This window comes from Heterodontus francisci, chromosome 1 (assembly GCF_036365525.1).
Source record: "Heterodontus francisci isolate sHetFra1 chromosome 1, sHetFra1.hap1, whole genome shotgun sequence".
In the NCBI taxonomy this organism is placed as follows: Eukaryota; Metazoa; Chordata; class Chondrichthyes; order Heterodontiformes; family Heterodontidae; genus Heterodontus; species Heterodontus francisci.
In genome coordinates this window covers 284,693,084-284,715,094 of record NC_090371.1, presented here as the reverse complement: position 1 = coordinate 284,715,094, position 22,011 = coordinate 284,693,084, and the positions used below count along the sequence as shown (strand labels likewise).

Here is a 22,011-nt window from a genome sequence, read left to right as displayed (position 1 = left end):
TCTCTGGCTCTCTCTGGCTCTCTCTGGGCTGTCTCTGGCTGTCTCTGGCTGTCTCTCTCTGGCTCTCTCGCTCTCTCTGGCTGTCTCTCTCTGGCTCTCTCGCTCTCTCTGGCTGTCTCTCTCTGGCTCTCTCTCTCTGGCTCTGTCTCTCTCTGGCTCTGTCTCTCTCTGGCTCTGTCTTGCTCTCTCTCTCTCTGGCTCTGTCTTGCTCTCTCTCTCTCTGGGCTCTCTCTCTGGCTCTCTCTCTCTGGCTCTCATCTCGCTCTCTCTGGCTCTGTCTCTCTCTGGCTCTCTCTGTCTCTCTCTCTCTCTCTCTGGCGCTCTCTCTCTCTCTGGCTCTCTCTCACTCTCTCTGGCTCTCTCTCACTCTCTCTGGCTCTCTCTCACTCTCTCTGGCTCTCTCTCACTCTCTCTGGCTCTCTCTCACTCTCTCTGGCTCTCTCTCTCTCTCTGGCTCTCTCTCTCTCTCTGGCTCTCTCTCTCTCTCTGGCTCTCTCTCTCTCTCTCTCTGTCCTCTCTCTGGCTCTGTCTCTCTCTCTCTCTCTCTGGCTCTGTCTCTCTCTCTCTCTGGCTCTGTCTCTCTGGCTCTGTCTCTCTGGCTCTGTCTCTCTGGCTCTGTCTCTCTGGCTCTGTCTCTCTGGCTCTGTCTCTCTGGCTCTGTCTCTCTGGCTCTGTCTCTCTGTCTCTCTGTCTCTCTCTCTCTGGCTCTCTCTCTCTCTCTGGCTCTCTCTCTCTCTCTGGGGCTCTCTCTCTCTCTCTGGCTCTCTCTCTCTCTCTGGCTCTCTCTCTCTCTCTGGCTCTCTCTCTCTCTCTGGCTCTCTCTCTCTCTCTGGCTCTCTCATCTCTCTCTCTCTCTCTCTGGCTCTGTCTCTCTCCTCTCTGTCTCTCTCTCTCTCTCTCTCTCTCTGGCTCTGTCTCTCTCTCTCTGGCTCTGTCTCTCTGGCTCTCTCTCTCTGGCGCTCTCTCTCTCTCTGGCTCTCTCTCTCTCTCTGGCTCTCTCTCTCTCTCTGGCTCTCTCTCTCTCTCTGGGCTCTCTCTCTCTCTCTGGCTCTCTCTCTCTCTCTGGCTCTCTCTCTCTCTCTGGCTCTCTCTCTCTCTCTGGCTCTCTCTCCTCTCTCGGCTCCTCTCTCTCTCTGGCTCTCTCTCTCTCGCTCTGGCTCTCTCTCTCTCGCTCTGGCTCTCTCTCTCTCGCTCTGGCTCTCTCGCTCTGGCTCTCTCTCTCTCGCTCTGGCTCTCTCTCTCTCGCTCTGGCTCTCTCTCTCTAGCTCTGGCTCTCTCTCTCTCGCTCTGGCTCTCTCTCTCTCGCTCTGGCTCTCTCTCTCTCGGCTCTGGCTCTCATCTCTCATCGCTCCTGGCTCTCTCTCTCTCGCTCTGGCTCTCTCTCTCTCGCTCTGGCTCTCTCTCTCTCTCTGGCTCTGTCTCTCTCTCTCTGGCTCTGTCTCTCTGGCTCTGTCTCTCTGGCTCTCTCTCTCTGGCTCTCTCTCTCTCTCTCTCTTCTGGCTCTCTCTCTCTCTGTCTCTCTCTCTCTCTCCTCTCTCTCTGGCTCTGTCTCTCTCTCTCTGGCTCTGTCTCTCTCTCTCTGGCTCTGTCTCTCTGGCTCTCTCCTCTCTGGCTCTCTCTCTCTCTCTGGCTCTCTCTCTCTCTTCTGGCTCTCTCTCTCTCTCTGGCTCTCTCCTCTCTCTCTGGCTCTCTCTCTCTCGCTCTGGCTCTCTCTCTCTCGCTCTGGCTCTCTCTCTCTCGCTCTGGCTCTCTCCTCTCTCGCTCTGGCTCTCTCTCTCTCGCTCTGGCTCTCTCTCTCTCGCTCTGGCTCTCTCTCTCTCTCTGGCTCTCTCTCTCTCTCTGGCTCTCTCTCTCTCTCTCTCTCTGTCTCTCTCTGGCTCTGTCTCTCTGGCTCTGTCTCTCTGGCTCTGTCTCTCTGGCCTCTGTCTCTCTGGCTCTGTCTCTCTGGCTCTGTCTCTCTGGCTCTCTCTCTCTGGCTCTCTCTCTCTGGCTCTCTTCTCTCTCTCTCTCTCTCTGGCTCTCTCTCTCTGTCTCTCTGGCTCTCTCTCTCTCTCTCTCTGTCTCTCTCTCTCTCTCTCTCTGTCTCTCTCTCTCTCTCTCTCTGTCTCTCTCTCTCTCTGTCTCTCTGTCTCTCTCTCTCTCTCTCTCTCTGTCTCTCTCTCTCTCTCTCTCTCTGGTCTCTCTCTCTCTCTCTCTCTGTCTCTCTCTACTCTCTCTCTCTGTCTCTTCTCTCTCTGTCTCTCTGGCTCTCTCTCTCTCTCTCTCCTGTCTCTCTCTCTCTCTCTCTCTCTGTCTCTCTCTCTCTCTCAGTAGTACTTTGCACTTACTTGATGTTATGGGCCATCAACTATTTTAAAAAGAGTATCTTTCAACGCAAGCGGTGTATGCATTGGGAAGATAGATGGGCCAATCGCTTGGTTGCTGTACTACTCAGTTCGTTTACTGTTCAAGGCAGGCTCTACCCATGTAACACTTGGTCACTTCATGTAGAATCTAAAGTTTGTTTGTCCTCTCTTAGCTTCTACTGTGCTTGTAAATAATAACAGGTGGTGCCAGAAATAAATTATGAAAATCGAAACATCAATTAATTTCTTAATGAATATCTACGTGGTTTGGATGAAGGGCTGCTCAATGATCTTGTACTTCGAGCATTTCACTGCAGCTCTCTTCCCGGTCCAGTAGCTTAGCTCTTGGTCACTTTGTGTTGAGAAGTACTTTCTAATTTTTTCTTTTAAACACTGCATTTGGGCCCTCTAGGCTGCAGGACTGGTGTATTCTGAGTTCACTCGCTCTATCCAGTTACGTATCAAGTGTATCTTTTGTAATGTCCCCTTCTGAAATGCATCTCTGTAAAGCTGAAGTGCTACAGGTTCTCTCGTCCTAATAGACAGTCCCTCGGAGGTGTATTTGAGCGCTCTACTCATTCCAAGCTGGAAAGGGAAGCCTTGCAGCAGCTTGAGGTGGAAGACTGAATGTATAGAATCTGTGTGGAAGGTTAGGAGGTGTGGTCAAGTTTTGTTGAGCTTGAGCACTTTGGCTAAGGCACTTTGGAGGAGGGCGGCTGTACCCTCTCTACAATCTCTGCTCTGCTTGACCTGTAAATGCTCAGTATTGAAACTGGGTGTAAAACTGTGACATCACTTGACACTGCTGGTATCTCAGTGAAAAACTCAATAACTTGTTCTATCCAACAACTGACAATTTATATTGTGCCTTTTAACGTAGTAAAAAGATTGAAGGCTCATCACAGAATTCAATTATCAAACAAAATTTTACACTGAGCCACATGGAAAGATTGGGGCAGGTAACCAAATGCTTGGTCAAGGAGAGGTGGAGGGGTTTAGGGAGAGAATTCCAGAGTTTTGGGCCTAGGCAGCTGAAAGCACGGCAGCAAATGGAGCATCGAAGCAAAACTAGGATGAGCAAGAGAGGCCAGAATTGGAGAGAGTGCAGAGATCACTTAGGGTTGTAAGGCTGGAGAAGATCAGAGGTAGGGAGGGGTGAGGCTACGGGTGGGATTTTGAAATTGAGGCATTGTCTGACCAGTTGGTCAGTGAATAAAGAACAGTACAGCACAGGAACAGGGCCATTCAGCCCTCCAAGCCTGCGCTGATCTTGATGCCTGCCTAAAACTAAAACCTTCTGCACTTCTGGGGTCCGTATCCCTCTATTCCCATCCTATTCATGTATTTGTCAAGATGCCTCGTAACCGTCGCTATAGTACCTGCTTCCACCACCTCCCCCGGCTGCAAGTTCCAGGCACTCACCGCCCTCTGTGTAAAGAACTTGCCTCACACATCCCTCTAATCTTTGCCCCTCGCACCTTAAATCTATGTCCCCTAGTAACTGACTCTTCCACCCTGGGAAAAAGCTTCTGACTATCCACTCTGTCCATGCCACTCATAACTTAGTAGACCTCTATCATGTTGCCCCTCCACCTCCATCGTTCCAGTGAAAACAATCCGAGTTTATCCAACCTCTCCTCATAGCTAATGCCCTCCAGACCAGGCAACATCCTGGTAAAACTCTCCTCTGTACCCTCTCCAAAGCCTCCACGTCCTTGTAGTGTGCGCGACCAGAATTGCACCGCAATATTCTAAGTGTGACCTAACTAATGTTCTGTACAGCTGCAGCATGACTTGCCTATTTTTATACTCTATGCCCCGACCGATGAAGGCAAGCATGCCGTATGCCTTCTTGACTACCTTATCTACCTGCGTTGCCACTTTCAGTGGCCTGTGGACCTGTAAGCCCAGATCTCTCTGCCTGTCAATACTCCTAAGGATTCTGCCATTTACTGTATACTTGCCACCTACATTAGACCTTCCAAAATGCATTACCTCACATTCGTCCGGATTAAACTCCATCTGCCATTTCTCCGCCCAAGTCTCCAACCGATCTATATCCTGCTGTATCCTCTGACAATCCTCATCACTATCCGCAACTCCACCAACCTTTGTGTCGTCCGCAAACTTACTAATCCGAACTGCTACATTTACCTCCAAATCATTTATATATACTACAAACAGCAAAGGTCCCAGCACTGATCCCTGCGGAACACCACTAGTCACATCCCTCCATTCAGAAATGCACCCTTCCACTGCTACCCTCTGTCTTCTATGACTGAGCCAGTTCTGTCTCCATCTTGCCAGCTCACCTCTGATCCTATGTGACTTCACCTTTTGTACCAGTCTGCCATGAAGGATAATGTCAAAGGCTTTACTGAAGTCCATGTAGACAACATCCACTGCCCTTCCTTCATCAATCATCTTCGTCACTTCCTCAAAAAAAAAGGGGCGATTGGTGAATAGGAACGATACTGGCAGCTGAATTTCAGATGAGTTGATGGGCAGTTGATCTTTTTTCATGCATGGCTTTTCAATAATTTGTGAGCTGTCTAACCACCTTTTGGGTTGAGTGCTGATTAAATAGAAACCATGACAGAGCATTTCAATAATATTGTGAAAATATTGGTTTGAAGATATTGGGTTGAAGTAAAGCATGTTGATCCTTCTTTTACTGAGCTGATGAATATACTGCATTCCTGTCTGAATAAAACTGGGCGTCACAGCGCGGCTTAGCCCTGTCTATGTCATTCTTTAACACTTAGGTAAAACCTATTGTGCTGTATATGCACAATGATTCATTCAGAGATGTATATGTAACTCCTATGTAATATCACTTGCCAAAACGAGATTCACAATGACTTTCCTAAAGAAATTACCCCTTTTAAATAGTCCCCGAAGTACTCTTTTGATAGTCTTCACTGATGACCCAATTGGATTCAGTTGATGGCTCTGTTGTGTCAGTCAAAGTTGTGGGTTCAAGGACTACTTCAGGACTGGAGCATAATGTTGCCAATTCTCTCGGATTGTTCTGGAGTCTCCAGGATTTGTAGAGTAATCACTACTGGGTGACATACCTAAAACATTAACTCTGTTTCTCTCTGCACAGATGCTGCCTGACCTGCTGAGAGAGTATTTCCAACACTTTCTGTTTTTGTTGCAGACTTCAGCCCTCGATTGGGTGATTCAGCACTGTCAAAACAGCTGTCTTGTGTTATCCATGACAATTATTTCTATCGCTAGTAAATGAAAGTGTTCAAAGAAAATGAAGAAAAAAATTTTTTTTTTAAAAATGGAGTTCAGGATTTTTCTCTTGGGTTTGTTGGCAGCAGTGTCTGGAAGCTTTAGTCTTTAATTCCTGGAGACTTCAGGGCATACTATTGTGCTCTTGTTTGTGCTATTTAACTGCGCTCAGCTTTGCTGCCCCATTTCATTAAATAATCCACTTCAAAAATAATTCATTGGGATGTGATGAGGTGCAGTGTGAATACAAGTTTAGTTTAGTTTAGAGTTCTTAACCATAAATGCTTTGGCTGCATTTTCTTAGCTTTCATTTTCTTTAATGTTCAATAATTAAGCAATCTATTCCCATTCTAACAAATTTATATCGCCAATGTAATTTGAATATGAAGGATCAATATAAATAGTAGTAAAAACCTAACTACAAGAGACATTTTACTTGCATTTGTATGTACATCCTGCACGTGTAACTGAAAGGAGGAATGCAAAGGCACTTAGCAAGGACTGTGTCCTGTAATTGTTACTTTAGGTTATTGCTGGCAGAGAGCAATCCCATAACACCTTCATTTCAATACCATAATGCTCCAAATAGTAAGGATGTCTGGGTCTCTGTATTAGCCATAGTGATTCCAGCCAGCAAGACAGCAACATGTTACATCCGGACATATGAATTAGGAGCAGGAGTAGGCCACTCGACCCCTCCTCGAGCCTGCTCCACCATTCAATAAGTTGAACATATTAATTCACATTTCCATCTACCCCTGATAACCTTTCACCCCCCTTGCTTATCAAGAATCTATCTACCTCTGCCTTAAAAATATTCAAAGACTCTGCTTCCACTGCCTTTTGAGGAAGAGAATTCCAAAGACTCACGACCCTCTGAGAAAAAATTTCTGCTCTTTCTTGAATAGGCAACCCCTTATTTTTAAACAGTTGGAGAAGAATGGAAAAATGAGCAGATGTTTTTTTTTATTTCAAACGTTCTCTTAAACTTGAGGTTTTAGGTAGATAATTAGAATGTCCTCAAAAACAGAAACTTGTGAACCCCATGTTAACATGCCCCACCAATTCTTTTGGAAGAGTAGAAATGTCCAAAATCAAATTAACCCAGAAATATTTAGAGTTTCATTGAGTCTACAGCACAGAAACAGTCCATTCAGCCCAACTGGTCTATGCCAGTGATTGTGCTTCAAATGAGCTTCTTCCCACCCCTGTTCATTACATCCTACCAGCGCATCCTTCTGTTCCTTTCCCCTTTGAATGTAATTGTACTGTTCGCCTCGACCACTCCTTATGGTAGCGAGTTCCAGTTTCCACATTCTCACCACTCTCTGGGTAAAGAAGTTTCACCTGAATTTCCTATTGGATTTATTGGTGACTGTCTTATATTTGTGGACCCTAGTTTTTGAATCCCCTACAAGCAGAGACATCATCTCTACATCTACTCTATCAAACCCCTTCGTTTTAAAGATCCCTATCTAGTTACCCTTTGTGTCTCAGCTGCTAGCACTCTCGTCTCTGAATCACAAGGTTCTGGTTTCAAGTCTGCTCCAGGGCTTGAGCATAAACAATCTAGGCTGACACTCGAGTGCAGAACTGAGGAAATGATGCACTGTTGGAGGTGCCACCTTTTGAATGAGATGTTAAACCGAAGCCCCGTCGCCCTGATTGGGTGGATGTAAAAGAATCCATGACACTATTTCAAAGAAGAGCAGGGGAGTTCTCCCCGGTGTCCTGGCCAATATTTATCCCTCAATCAACACCACAAAACAGATTATCTGGTCATTATCACATTGCTGTTTGTGGGAGCTTGCTGTGCACAAATTGACTGCCACGTTTCCTACATTGCAACAGTGACTACAGTTCAAAAGTACTTCATTGGCTGTAAAGCACTTTGAGACATCCAGTAGTCATGGAAAGTTCTATATAAATGCAATAATATAAAGGTAAAATGCAGCAGATGCTGGAAATCTGAAATAAAAACAGAAAGTGCTGGAAATACTCAGCAGGTCTGGCAGCATCTGTGGAGAGAGAAACAAAACTAGGATGAGCAAGAGGCCAGAATTGGATAGCTTTGTTATTTAATCTCTCCTGCGCTCTGCCCTATCACACACCTGCCCTTTTGTTCTCTTTCCCACCATCCCCCCCCAACCCCTTCACTTGCTTAAAACCTAATTCTTTTCTAACCGTTGCCAGTTCTGATGAAAGGTCACTGACCTGAAATGTTAACTCTGCTTCTCTCTGCACAGATGCTGCCTGACCTGCTGCGTATTTCCAGCACTTTCTATATAAATGCACGTCTTTTATTTTAAACACCTCAGCCTTCTCTTTTCTACAAAAAGTAGCCCCAGCCTCTTTGGTTTGTGTTGATAGGTATAACTTCTAAGTTCTGAAAACTTCCTCTTAAGCCTTTTTTTTGCACCATCTCCAGTGCCTCTATATCCTCTTTATAATAGAGATCAGAACTGTGCAGTTTTAGCTCCTGCACTGTGAAGACATGGCTACCAATGGCAGTGCGATTAAAATCAGGGTGTTCAAGAGGCCAGAATTGAAGGAACGCAGCTATCTCTTGAGGGTATTTAGGGCTGGAGGAAGTTAACGAGATCAAGGAAGGTTGTAGGGTGGGAGAAGATTCGAGATGGGAAAGGCCATAATGTGTAATAAACAATTTAATTCCGTTTGAGTCAAGTTTGATCATATCTGCCTTGCGTGTTGTGTTGTCTGTGGGCTATCGTGTGTGAGTTTTTTATATTCTGGTCTAATTGAGGCCAGCAGTTAGTAAAGCTCAACACTGTCGTGCAAATGGTAAAACACTGAGATGTGGTATTGGCCTCTGCTTGATACTGCATGGGTGGCCTCCTGAATGCTGTCTTCCACTCTGCTTACCACCATTTCTGCTGCCAAAGTTTCACCACGCTAGACGTTTGCTTTGCTCTGATATTTCCAGCTCTCTATCTTGGTATTGGTTAGCAGTGGGGGAGGGAAAAGGATGTTTAGACAAGATCCCTTAATCTATATTCACGTGTGTTGGACTGATGAAAGTGCTTTTTTGTGTCTGTAAATGTTTACAAACAGCTGGAGGTCTACCCTTTTGCTTCCAGATTGCATGAAAGAAAGAGGCTGCTGGGGATTAAAATGTTGACTTTGTTCCAGTTGTTTGTGTATAAAGATACTCAACATTGTCTAAATGTTGTTGGTTTTTTTGTCAACTTTGAGTAGGGTGTTAACCATAAACGATACTCACAGTGATGATGATTGAGGTGCTTCTATTTTTACCCTCCCAGCATCACATTTAACTAAAGTTCTCTGCTGGTGCAGCAATGTGATAAAACAACAAGTGTTGTTTATATAGAACCTTAAACATGGTTAAAACTTCCCAAGTTGCTCACAGGAGCGAGGAGCAAACAAAATTTGACACTGAGCCACATAGGAGTTTATTAGGGCAGGTGACCAAAAGCTTGATCAAAGAGCTGGATTTTTATAGAGAGTATAAAGGAGCAGGGAGGCCAATAGGTTTCGGGACAGAATTCCAGAACTAATGGTCCAGGCAGCTGAAGGCATGACCGCCAGTGGTGGAGTGAAGGAAATTGGCGATGAGCAAGAGGCCAAAATTGGAGGAGTTCAGAGATCTCAGAGGGTTGTGTGGCTGGAGGAGGTTACAGAGATAAAGAGAGGTGAAACCATAGATGATTTGAAGGCAGATGACTGTTTATCCTAGAAGGTCTGCTGATCAGCATTTGTATCAGTCGGCACCAGTCGTGTGCCATGTGCAGCTTTCTCTGATTCTCAATGTGGTTCCGTAAATGCCACTTGCCTTCTGGTATCTCCAAGTTGGCTGTTTTTGTGTTGGTGGAATATTTGACTGAGGGCAGTGCTGCCTCTGGCCCCAGGCCTGATGTCCACAAGTACTTACCAGCAGGGGTTTCTGGAGATCAGTCAGTGACAGGAAGTCAAGATCTGTTTCTCCAGCCCCCACCCCCCTGCAGTCAGAGAGCATCTCAAACTGCAGAGGCTGGGAGAGCCACTAAACCTGCATCTTCCTGCTTTGTAGGGTTCGGCTACTCGGTCATAACCAGTTGCCATAAATCCAATAGGAAATTCAGCAGAAACTTCTTTACCCAGAGAGTGGGGAGAATGTGGAATTCACTACCACAGGGAGTGGTTGAGGCGAATTGTATAGATACGTTTAGGAGGAAGCTGGATAAACACATGAGGGGAAAAGGAATAGAAGGGGATGCTGATGGGGTGAGATGTCGAGAGGTGGGAGGAGTCTGGTGTCGAGCATTTATGCTGGCATAAACCAATTGAATTGAACGGCCTGTTTATATGCTGATAGACTGGATGAAATTACTGAGCCATTGTGGGGAGGTACAGGAGACTGTTCTTGTAGAATTTGTAAGAATATATACACTGGGCTTCCAGGTGTGCTTGCATATTGAGATTGATCTGAATATTTTTCAGATTGGGATGTGGAATTTCGAATTACTTGCACACTTGAGTATTGAGAGAGAGTAAGAGCAAGCTTCCTTCTAATGTTACACATTGGATGGCTGTCTAATTACTTTTTAATCTGTGTTTCAAAATGTATTTTTTATCGTGAATAAATGTCAACAGAAAATGACTGGAGTAGCGGGCAGGCAATTAATCTTGGGGAAAGCACTACAGTGGATTTGAGTCACCGTGGCAGGCAGTTATCGTGTGCTAATGCATCAGTGAAATTGGGTGCTTCAGGGCAGGTGAAATATTAACAGCTAGAGCTGCAGTTGTGTTTTGTGGGATTCTCTTTCACTAAAGATCATCTGATGTAATTTGTGGGATCATTGAATCTTACAGCACACGTGGCCATTTGGCCCATCATGTCTCTGTCAGCTCTTTGAAAGAGCTATCCAATTAGTCCCACTGCCCTTACTCTTTCCCCATAGCCCTGCAAATGTTTCCTTTTCAAATATATATCCAGGTTCAAGTCCTCGCTCCTCCCTATATCTGCAACTTCCTTTACCCCTACAGCTCTCGGATCTCAGCACTCCAATTCTGGCCTCTTGTGCATCCCCAATTTTAATCACTACACCATTGGTGGCTCTGCCTTCAGTTGCCTGGGCCCTAAGCTCTCGAATTCCCTCCCTAAACCTCTCCGCCTCTCTACCTCTCTCTCTCTCTCTCCCTCAGGACCAAACATTTCGTCACCCGACCTAATATCTCCTTATGTGGCGCAATGTCAAATTCTGTCTGACAAGGCCCTTGTGAAGTGCCTTGGGATGCTTTACTGTGTTAAAGGTGATATTTAAATTCAAGTTTTTGTATTGGGAGATGCTCAGTGCTATATTTGTAACCAATGTAGAAGCGTACAGTTGATTGCTTAGTTATTTTTCCTTCGAAGAATATAGCATTAACCAGGAGTTTGAATTAACTGATCTTGCACAGGAGACTTTTTTTGCATAATTCTAAGTTTGAGTTGAGCACCTTTTGAATTAAGAGAAAACAGTGTTATCGAAGTGGTTAATCCTGAAGTCACCATCCACCTCCCCTACCCCCCCACAAAAATAAATAGCATGACCGTGTCCTGGTGATCCTGTTTATATCTTGATCTTTTGATCAAAATGTTTCTAACTCCAGTACCTTCATGAGAGGAGTTGATGAAGTTGGGGGAGCAGTTCTAATATTGCATAGAGGATACAGCAAAATGATATTAAGCAGAATATATCAGAAGGAAAAAAAAAATCAGTGCTTAACGGTAAACAAAGTGTTCCTCACAGGATATCTTAAAACTGGGGTTTGCAGCCGCTTTTGCCTGAAGAGGCTTTTAAAAACAAAAAAAAATGCCTAAAATAAAATCTATTGGGAGCCACAAGACACAAATTCAGCATTTCTAAACCAAATAGTTGGCAAATTGCCAAGTGTCTCTGGTCGAATGCATAATTAGCATATATAATAAAATACATATATTGAATTCATTTATCGATAGAAAAAAAATTAAAATAGACTTAATTCTGAATTTATATTTTTTGACTTTTTTTTACTATGATTTTGTCAGTAACGTCAGTCTTAAAACAAACTATAACTCAATGCATAGAATTAAGACAAGATTTTTAGCTGCAGATTCTCGTGATTAAAAATAGTTTCTAATAGCACATTCAGAATAATTTATCATCTCAGCTCTAGTAGAAACAATAATGATCGCAGCCATAAAACCTGTTGCTCAAACCAAAGGCATCATCTATAACATAAAAGCAAAATACTGCGGATGCTGGAAATCTGAAATCCAATGAAGGGTCACTGACCCGAAACGTTAACTCTGCTTCTCTTTCCACAGATGCTGCCAGACCTGCTGAGTGGTTCCAGCATCATCTGTAACCATGGTGTAGCTATCCCACTCGGATTTATTTAGAGCACAATGATTTTCGTTAAAATTAACCCTGCAATAAAAACACAACTTACTTTTCTTGACTTAATTTTTTTAAAGCCTCTCTTCATGTTAAAAGGTTGGGAGCCGCAAATAAGATGTTAAAGAGCCATAGGTTGTCGACCGCTGTCTTAAACTCTTGCTTGGGAATGGTAGCATTGTGGTTATGTTATTGGACTTGTAATTCAGAAGCCTGGATTAATGATCCAGAGATATAGGTTCGAATCCCACCACAGCAGCTGGGGAATTTAAGTTCAGTTAATTAAATAAATCTGGAATAAAAAGCTAGTCTCAGTAATGGTGACCATGAAACTACTGGATTGTTGTAAAAACCCATCTGGTTCACTAATGTCCTTTAGGAAGAAAATCTGCCATCCTTGTTTCTGTGCTGAGAGTCTGGAGTCAATGTAGTTGACTCTTAATTGACCTCTGAAATGGCTGTGCAAGTCACTCAGTTGTTCAGAAGTCGGCTCATCGCCTTCTCAGGGGCAGTTAGGGATGGACAGTAAATGCTGGCATTACCAGCGATGCCCACATCTTGTGAATGATTTTTTTGGCTGAGACCTCCGGTTACAATAAGCATCACAGAGTCATGAATGGGCCATTAATTATCTTTCACATGGTGTGAGAAACTTGGTGTATTTACCTACCTGCTGTGGAGAAGGAGCAGAGCAGAGCTTATGATGTCCAAATAGTCCTTCAAAATTTAAAATGTTTGTGTTATCTAAGGACTGGATCAAAATCCTGGAACTCCCTCCCGAACAACACTGTGGCGTGTGTCTACACCACATTGACTGTAAGTTGTTTAAGAAGGCAGTTCACCATGGTGTGCCAGTGGTGGAGGGAGTCAATGTTGAAGCTGGTGGGTGGGGTGCTGATCAGGCGGCTTGCTGTCACCTGGATGGTATCGAGTTTCTGGAGTGTTGTTGGAGCTGCATTCATCCAGGCAAGTGGAGGGTATTCTATCATACCCGTGACTTGTGCCTTGTAGATGGTGGACAGGCTCTGTAGAGTCAGGAGGTGAGTTATTCTTGTAGAGTACCCAGCCACTGACCTCCTTTTGTGGTGTTGATCGAGGGATACATATTGGCAGGATACTGGGGAGAACTCCCCTGCTGTTCACAGTAATGCCATGGGGTATTTTACATTCATCTGAGAGGAAAAATGGAGCCTCAGTTTAACGTCTCATCGGAATGATGGCTCCTCTGACAGTGCTGCATTCCCTCAGTACTGCACTGGCGTGTCAGGTGTCTGGAGTGGGACATGAACTCGCCACTTTCTGACTGGGGTGAGAGTGCTGCCCACCAAGGCTGACACCTTTGCGGAAGTGGCAAAGCTGGATCAACTAAAATGCTGTCTCTTGTTTTCACTCCTATTAGATTTTTGAAACTATTTTATTGAAAATATTTTCACATTCAAAGAAAAAAATGAGCTGTTGTACACTGGGATAATTTATACATTATCTAAGGGGTTCCCTGTCAATATCCAGAATGTCAAAAGACATGCTACCAAATCTTTGATCAAAGAAAATTGATTTACTTTGGGGTTAAAGAAATCCCGAAGCATTGAGTCTGAAACTGGGGTTTGAACTTCATGAAAGGATTTCATTATATTTCTGCTGGCTCTAGTCCTGATTAACCTACATTAGGGGCCAGTATGCAGGTGTTTTTAAGGCGATCTAATAGTGTCTATCCACAGTTGCCAGCAATGAAGAGGAATAGGACTGGTGGGTTGGTGTGCAGCATTAACTAAAAGCACAGTCAACGTGCTGTCATGTCCTGACAAATGCTTTCTGCGTTGAGAGTCATGGATCTGTAGCAGCGAGTCAGTAATGAAATTGACAAGAGCACTGAGTGAGAAGCTGGTGTTGTTAATGTGCATTAATCCTGAACCTGTACTGCAAACTCCCTCCTTCCTCGCTGTTATTCTGTTGATACAGGACTCTTACTGCCCCAAGTAAAGCTTTCTAATGGAACTTGATTTCGTTATGATTCAACCATCAACAAGCCTGTTCCTGTCTAACCTGTTTCTAAGTGAACACTCGTTTTTGTTGTATTTTCTGTTCCCTTTATGGACAAGCCACCAGTTTGAAGTGACATCAGATTCAGGGACGGCTGCAGTATGGAACGCTAGGTTTGTTTTGTGTGCTCAATGATGATAACAGACATTTCCCAGTCAGGTACAGTGCACGTTGGCTGCTCTGCCCCAACCAACCAACCATATATATAATGTGACCTCGAGCGTATGCTGCTGCACCAGTGCAGTTTTGTGATGACCTGTTTGTCTGCTCAGGTTTATCAATTTGTTTTTACTTTGTGGACACAGTCCATACAATGTTTTTAAGCTTCCAAAGAAGTCTTAACGCCAAAATTACAAATGGGCATTTTAAAAGAAATGCATGAGCCTCAGACCATTGTCCGTGCTTGCCGTGTTCTTAAGCTGCACAACTGATGCTCACTAAATACTGCCTAACTTCCACTAATGAGGGTTGCAGTTTGGAGAATGTTGGGTTAGTTTCCTCCTTCGCTTGAGATGCCAGTGTAGTTAAATCACTATGTGGTGAGTCCCATTTGTTTTTGACATGTGCTAGTTTAGCTTGGAATGTTAAAAGCTAAAACAGCGTTGCCACTCAATGAGGGAAGGGGGGGAGAAAGATATTGCAGCTGCTACAAGACTGTGACGTTAACTGCTGACATTTTTTTGAAGTAATTTAGAGCCAACACCTTTCACGACCTCAAGATGTCCCAAAGCACTTTAGGGAAGTACCTATTGAAGTGTAGTCACTGTTGTAATGTAGGAAACACAGGAGCCAATTTGTGCACAGGAAGCTCCCACAAACAGCATTGTGATAATGACCAGGTAATCTGTTTTAAGTGATGTCTGTTGAGGAATAAATATTGGCCCCAGGCCACCAAATAGTGAAATAGTGCCATGGGATCTCTTTTGTCCACCCGAGCTGGTGGACAGGACCTCGGTTTAACGCCTCATCCAAAAGGTGGACCCTCCGACAGTGCGGCTCTCCCTCGGTACTGACCCTCCGGCAGTGCGGCGCTCCCTCGGTACTGACCCTCCGGCAGTGCGGCGCACCCTCGGCACCAACCCTCCGGCAGTGCGGCGCTCCCTCGGTACCGACCCTCCGACAGTGCGGCGCTCCCTCGGTACCGACCCTCCGACAGTGCGGCGCTCCCTCGGTACCGACCCTCCGACAGTGCGGCGCTCCCTCGGTACCGACCCTCCGACAGTGCGGCGCACCCTCGGTACTGACCCTCCGGCAGTGCGGCGCACCCTCGGTACTGACCCTCCGGCAGTGCGGCGCACCCTCGGTACTGACCCTCCGGCAGTGCGGCGCACCCTCGGCACTGACCCTCCGGCAGTGCAGCACATCCTCGGTACTGCACTGCCGAATTTGATTATGTGCTCAAGTCTTGAGTGAGATTTGAAGCCACAACCTTCTGACCTGGGAGCGAGAGATTGCTACCCATTGAGCCACGGCTGACACCTAAGGGCACTTGGGTGAGTAATTATCAGTTTCTATTGGCACATTGGAAACAAAGGTTATTTACTTTGTGAGGTATTGCAATACAAGAACAGTATTTTGCTAGTATTATGGATGAATAGTTCTCAATGTTTTGTACTAGGTATCTGTTCAGACTTGATGGACAACATTTTATTGCTTCTAAATAAGATACATTTCCTGGGCTAGGCATTTTTTTGATATTTAATTATTTGTCTGGCAGAATTTGAAGTATATTTTTGGCTGCGCTTGCTGACAACACAACCACTAGGTGGTGCAGTACTAGTACCTGCGCAAATGCAGCCTCTTCCACTGAAACGTCACTGTCTGCGACGTTCAAACAACTGCCAGGATTAAAGATGGTGCTGCTCAATTTATCACAGAAAAATAACTTCAACCTAAAATCCCCTCAATGGCTGCCATTGACACTTGCATCCCACCTCCAACAGTCCCCCGCTCCTCTTGCCATTGTTCTTCTCTCTATCGGTGCCTCCTGTTCCCGTCTTCTCACCGCTGGCTCCCCACTGCCCTCTTTTAAGCACTTGCTACAGCCTTGCCAATCCCCATCTCCCCCCCCCCCCCTCCCCCCCTTAGTCACTCGTTCCAGCCCTTGCCACTGCTCCCCTCTTTCCCCCCCCCCTGGTGATTGTTCCCCGCTTTTCGCTTCCAGCCCGCCCCCGCTCTCCGGCCGCTTGCTCCCCGCTTCTCTTCCCCCACCGCCCCCATCCCCTCCAACTCCAGACGCTAGCTTTGGGCCGTGCCATTTCCCTCCTTTCGGTCGCTTGCTCCCACGTTCGATCATTCTCTCTGCGCCGCTCGAAGAAGCAAGGTGGGCCGCGAGGGGTGACGAGGGAAACGGCACAACCTAGAGTTAGTAGCTGGAGAGGGGTGGGGGGAATGCGGGGAGCAAGTGGCCGGAGAGTGGGGTGGCGGGGGGTGTGAAGTGAGGAGTGGGGAACAGTCAGCTGAGGGGAGTGGTGGGGGGAGGAGGAGAAAGTGTCGACGCCTGGAGTGAGCGGTCAGTGGGCGGGAGAAGGTCGCTGAGTTGGGGGGAGCGAGTGACGCGGATCGAGCTCCAGCCTCAAAGTGCCTCATTCAGCTGCTCGATGATGTCGGCGTTACACAATGACTTTTTCCTGCGCATGCGCCAATTCTTTCTGGCAAGACGTAGGCTGCGCTTGCACTTGTGCAGCATCACACTGAGAGCAGGAGACCGTTTGCACATGTGCGCAGCTTGGAGCACTCTGATTACGTCGGTGGGCAGCTGTGTTGTCAGGAGTCGCTTTGTATATTTTATGGCGCCCAGTCAGCTAGTGTAACTAAGCAGGTTGATTTTGTACTGGAAAACCTACTTAAATTTTTTTTAAAACGCTTGTCTATGTCTTCTGCCTTGACCTTCCTTCCCTTTGTAATGCGGTATGCAAATCCCTGGATTTACTTATAAATTCTACACAAAAATATCAGTAGATTGAAAGTTGGACCCTTTTTACTTAATTAACTGTGCAGAAATCATCTTTCTGCTTCCTGCCTCTGACACTTGGTTTTAGTGGATTGAGCTGTTTCATACCTTTCCTCTATTTTAGTTCATTTATCTTGCACCAGTCGGTAATGGGAGCTGTAAATTCTCCTGCCCAACTTGCATCACTGTCTAGACGTCGCTTCCTTCCACCTTAATTGCATTTACAAGGCTTGTGACTGATAAATTAGCTTTCCATCTCAGCAACTCACAATACTGAGTCCTGTTTAGCAGCCCTCTGTTTGGGATGACAGTAGGTGCATTAAGAGTTTGTGTCCTTATGTTCATGAACTAGAAGAGGGAAATCGTCAGGAGTCCTGTGCTCTGTGGTATGTGTGCGTGCGCAAGGGGATGTGTGTGTGTTTAGATCTCAATCTCTGTTGGTCTTGAAAGCTCCATTCGAATACCAACGTGCTCAACCTTTTGGGAAAGTAAGGTCCAGTTTTCCATAACCTCTCGTGAGTAAAAAGCACTCCCTAACTTTCCTCCTGAATGGTCCAGGTTCCCAGCCTATCCAAAACCTCTTTATATTTGGGTTTGTCTCTGTCCCATTTTTATTCAGTTGTTGTGGAGCTTTGGAATGCTTCACCAGTACATGTCGCTGTGGAGATGTTTGTTTTTGATCACAACTTTGATTACTGGTGACAAATGTTCCACGTTTTAATTTAAATGACTTGGCATTGGAGGGTCGTTATTTTCCCAAAACATTGCATTATAATAGGGTAATAAATGGAAGAATGAATAATGCAGCCCATGCAGGTGTTTGTACGTCACTCGCAGGGTTAGTACTTTATAATGACTTCAGTCAAATTCAGTTCTTATTATGGGAGATTCCAAGACCTACTCTTATTGTTTTGGGGATTGAATTCTGTTATTTGAATCTCTTTGCTTCTCCAACTCTGGCTTCTTGAGCATTCTTAATGTTAGTCGATCCACCATTGGCAGCCATGCCTTCAGCTGTCTGGACCAAAAGCTCTGGGGTTGCCTCCATAAAACCTACCTCTCTCACTAAGCTTTTGGTCATCTCTCCTCATTGCTCCTTGCGGGCCTTGGTGTCGCATTGTTCTCTGATTTACGCTCCCGTGAAGCACCCTTGGGATGTTTTGCTACACATCGGAGGCACTATATTATTGTTTGGTCATCTTCTCTCCCCCAACCCCCCCCCCATCCCCCCCAAACTTTAGATCGAAAACTACCAACACTAGTTTAATAAAATCTGCTGTCATTTTAATGAAGATAAATGCACTTTGAAATGCCGTGTGCTTTGCAGGTAATGAAACTGGCACATACCAACTCGAATTCTACAGGCAAGGGTATGACAGAAACAAAGGAAAAGCAAATTCAGGGAAGCGGGAAGATGAATGCAGCTTTTTCCAACTGTAAATGCCAAAGCGCAGAACCAATAGGAATATGTTATTGTTCGCTCATTGCCTCGGACTGCAGACTGAAGTTTAGTGTGGTGGAAAGTTTTGGTCTTAGATTTTATTTTTGCATATTAGAGACCCACAAGTATGAATCTGATTTTTTTTTTTTCTTTTGCATCTATTTTTTGTGTTTTAATTTGTACCAAGTTGAAAATTACAGCAGAAGTTATTGATTTGAAAAGTACTTGCATTGCTTGCACAGATAGAGAACAGTACCAGATTTTGAAATGTTGCCAGAATTTTGCATTTCTGCTTAAAGCAAGTGTAGAATTTCAAAGAGAGTGTCTCTTAGTAAAATATTAATGCCAGCTAGTAACATTCATGAAGACTTGAATAGGACTGTTCAATGCAACAGCTTCATAATGGAAAATAACTACTTGGAAGTGGAATTAACATTAAATGCCCTCCAGCACCTTAACCATATGCATACTCAAGTGTTCTGTACTTTAAGAACAAGCTTGATTCCTTTTTGCTTGACTATTGATGCATAAAAGAATTACTTGCTACTTCAAAGGTTGAATTATGCAGTCTGCTCTTAATTCAAAGTTGCTTAATTCAAATGATCTCATTCCTTTTTAAGTATTAAATTCCCACTTCATATTAATTACGTTGCTTAATTCAATCCTTGATGCAAAAAAATTACAATTACCAGAAATAGATTATATACAAATTCAAATGAAGTTAAATGGTGCATCAGTCCCTCTGTATGGCTGGATAATTAAAAATTTTGCATCTAGTTCATGTTCTCACGGGTGAAAAATAAGTGAGTGTGTCAGTGTGCAATTGAGCATGTGTATATAAAATATACATACATCCCCAGACATTTCACGTGCAATAAAATTTATCAAAGGAACTGCATTTTCTTCAGTGTAAGTCACATTACTGCAAAGTGTTTTTTTCTCTGAGTGTGCAAGTTAGCTTAAAACTGATAGCTTTTGTCACTTGGAGGGGAACTTGTGGGTGATGTTCCCACATGTCTGCTGCCCTTGCTCTTCTCTGTGCCAGAGGTTGGGGTTTGGAAGGTGCTGTCGAAGAAGCCTTGGCAAATTGCTGCAGTGTATCCTGTAGCTGGTACACACTTCTGCCGCTGTGCCCCGGTGGTGGAGGAAGTGAATGTTTAAGGTGATGAGGAACTATGTACAGCGTGGAAATAATTGCAGGACCCCTCATTCTGGAGCCGTACACACTCTGCAATTTCCCATTTATCATTCTCTGTGCTTCATCAAAGCTGGTCTCAGTAATGGTGACCATGAAACTGAGATTGCATTAAAACCCATCTGGTTCACTAATGTTCTTTAGGGAAGGAAATCTGCTGTCCTTACCTGGTCTGGCCTATATGTATCTCCAGACCCACAGCAATATGGTTGGTTTTTAACTGCCCTCTGAAATGGCCCAGCAAGCCACTCGGTTGTATCGAACTGCAACAGAAACGTTGAATAAGAATAAAACCAGACGGACCACCCAGCATCGACCTAGGCACTGGAAATTACAAAAGCGCACACTGCCCAGTTGACTCTGCAAAGTTCTCCGCACTTGCAGAACAAATCCATTCTGGTCAATTACTGCTCCGTCAGTTTGCACTCAATCATCAGTAAAGTGGTTGAAGTGGTCATTGACTGCACTATCAAGCAGTACTCACCTACCAAAAAACCTGCTGACTGATGCTAGTTTAGGTTCCACCAGGATCACCCGGCTCTCGACCATCTCACAGTCTTGACCCAAATGTGGACCTTGGTGAGACCACACCCAGAGTACTGTGTATAGTCTTGGTCTCCTTAGAAGGAGTACAGCAAAGGTTCACTAGACTGATTTCTAGTATTAGAGAGCTGTTGTATGAGGAGATAATAAGTAGATCTAGTAGGTCTATATTTCCTAGAGTTTAGAGGAATGAGTATTAATCTCATTGAAACATATAAAATTCTTAAGTGGTTTGACAGCGTAAATACTGAGAGGATGTTTTCTCCTGAGTGAAGAGTCTAGAACTAGGGCGTCTCAGTCTCAGGATAAGGAGTCGGCCATTTAAGATTGAGATGAGAAGAAACTTTTTCACTCAAAGGGTTGCGGATCTCTGGCAAAGCTGTGGATGCTTGTTTGCTCAGTATATTTAAGACAGAGATTGATAGGTTTTGGATGCTAAGGGAATCCAGGATGTGGGGTCAGTGCAGGAAGGTGAAGTTGAGGTGGGAGATCGGATGTGATTTTATTGAATGGCTGCGCAGGCTGGAAGACCCGAATAGCCTATTCCTACTCCTGTTTGTCATGTTGCTTATGGATAACAAAGCTGAATTCCAGAGACAAGGTGAGAATGACTGTCTTTGCCGTCATGGCAGCATTTGACAGAGTGCCATCAAGTAGCCCTTGTATAATTGAAGTCGATGGGAATCGGGGTGGAAATTCTCCACTGGCTGGAGCCACACTGTTACAAAGGAAGATATGTGTTTCGGGTGTCTTCCCTTGTATGTGCCTGAATAGACATTGGAATAAGATGGAAAACACTAGATATTGCATAATTGTGATATTGTTAAACCATGCCTTTCTCTCTCTATCTCGGCTCAGGCAGCTGCCTTTCTGTGTCAGATCGATGTAGTAGAGAGCCTTGTGTCAGTAGTTTCAAGCACGTTTCTTCTGCAAAGAGAATGTAATATCTATTGATCTGAATCACTGAACTCCCAGTGCAACTTATTGATCATTCCTCCTCCTCCTGCTCCCATTGAAAGAAAGACCACTTGCATTAACATGCAACTGATCCCTCAGTACTGCAATGAGAATGTCAGCCTGGATTTTATGCTTCCACTCTCTGGGGTGGGACTTATACCCATAACCTCTTGTCTCAGAGGCGAGAGGGCTAACCCACTGAGCCACCACTGACATGAAATTACATGGTTTTAATGTGAAGGGTGGGGAGGGGGTCTTGCAGAAACATTTTATTCAGTAAATGTTTAGTAAATAGTGCTTCAAAAATAATTAAAACATTACAATTATTGGTTGAAAACTGGTTGAGTTGCTGATCTGAAAGTTTAGCAGTTTCTTGCGACACATGGTGATGACTTTTTCCTTTTCCCCACAGCCGTTCCCTTCCCTCCGAGCCACCGGTTGACGATTAAGGAGGTCTTTGACCATGATGGGAAGCCTCGTGTGGATGTGCTCAAGGGTCATCTTACTAAAGAAGGCCGAGTGGAGGAGACTGTCGCAATGCGGATTATAACAGAAGGAGCATCCATTCTTCGTCAAGAGAAGACTATGCTAGACATTGAAGCACCAGTCACAGGTGAGTTATTTTGAGAGTATTAAGGATGTTAGTTTATCTTCACTGTCTGGTTTGTGTTGAATGTTGTAAATGGCACCACACTATACTAGGTGAAGCCATTATCCTCGCTGTTAACTGCTGCACCTGAACTGCACCATTCTCGGCGTTGAATAGTACATCTTGGCCAATTCTCGGGTTTCCGTAGACTGTACAACCTGAAGGTTGTGAGCAGTTTATGTGACGATGCGTAGCTTTGAGTTTTCAAATGAGGTGTTTTTTCTTTTGGCATTTTCTTTGATGGTTTACTGGATGCCCTGATGGTACC

At 44.8% G+C, this 22,011-nt stretch overlaps 1 protein-coding gene across 2 annotated transcripts in view; it reads left to right on the top strand.

Annotated features, from left to right (window-relative positions):
• The window catches only part of LOC137377455 (protein phosphatase 3 catalytic subunit alpha), a 310,308-nt gene that overhangs the window by 111,591 nt on the left and 176,706 nt on the right, over nucleotides 1-22,011 (top strand). For both annotated transcript variants that reach the window (XM_068047049.1, XM_068047038.1), the window contains exon 2: nucleotides 21,507-21,707. In XM_068047049.1, coding sequence (XP_067903150.1) covers nucleotides 21,507-21,707 — 201 coding nt within the window. The remainder of the gene's footprint in view (nucleotides 1-21,506; nucleotides 21,708-22,011) is intronic.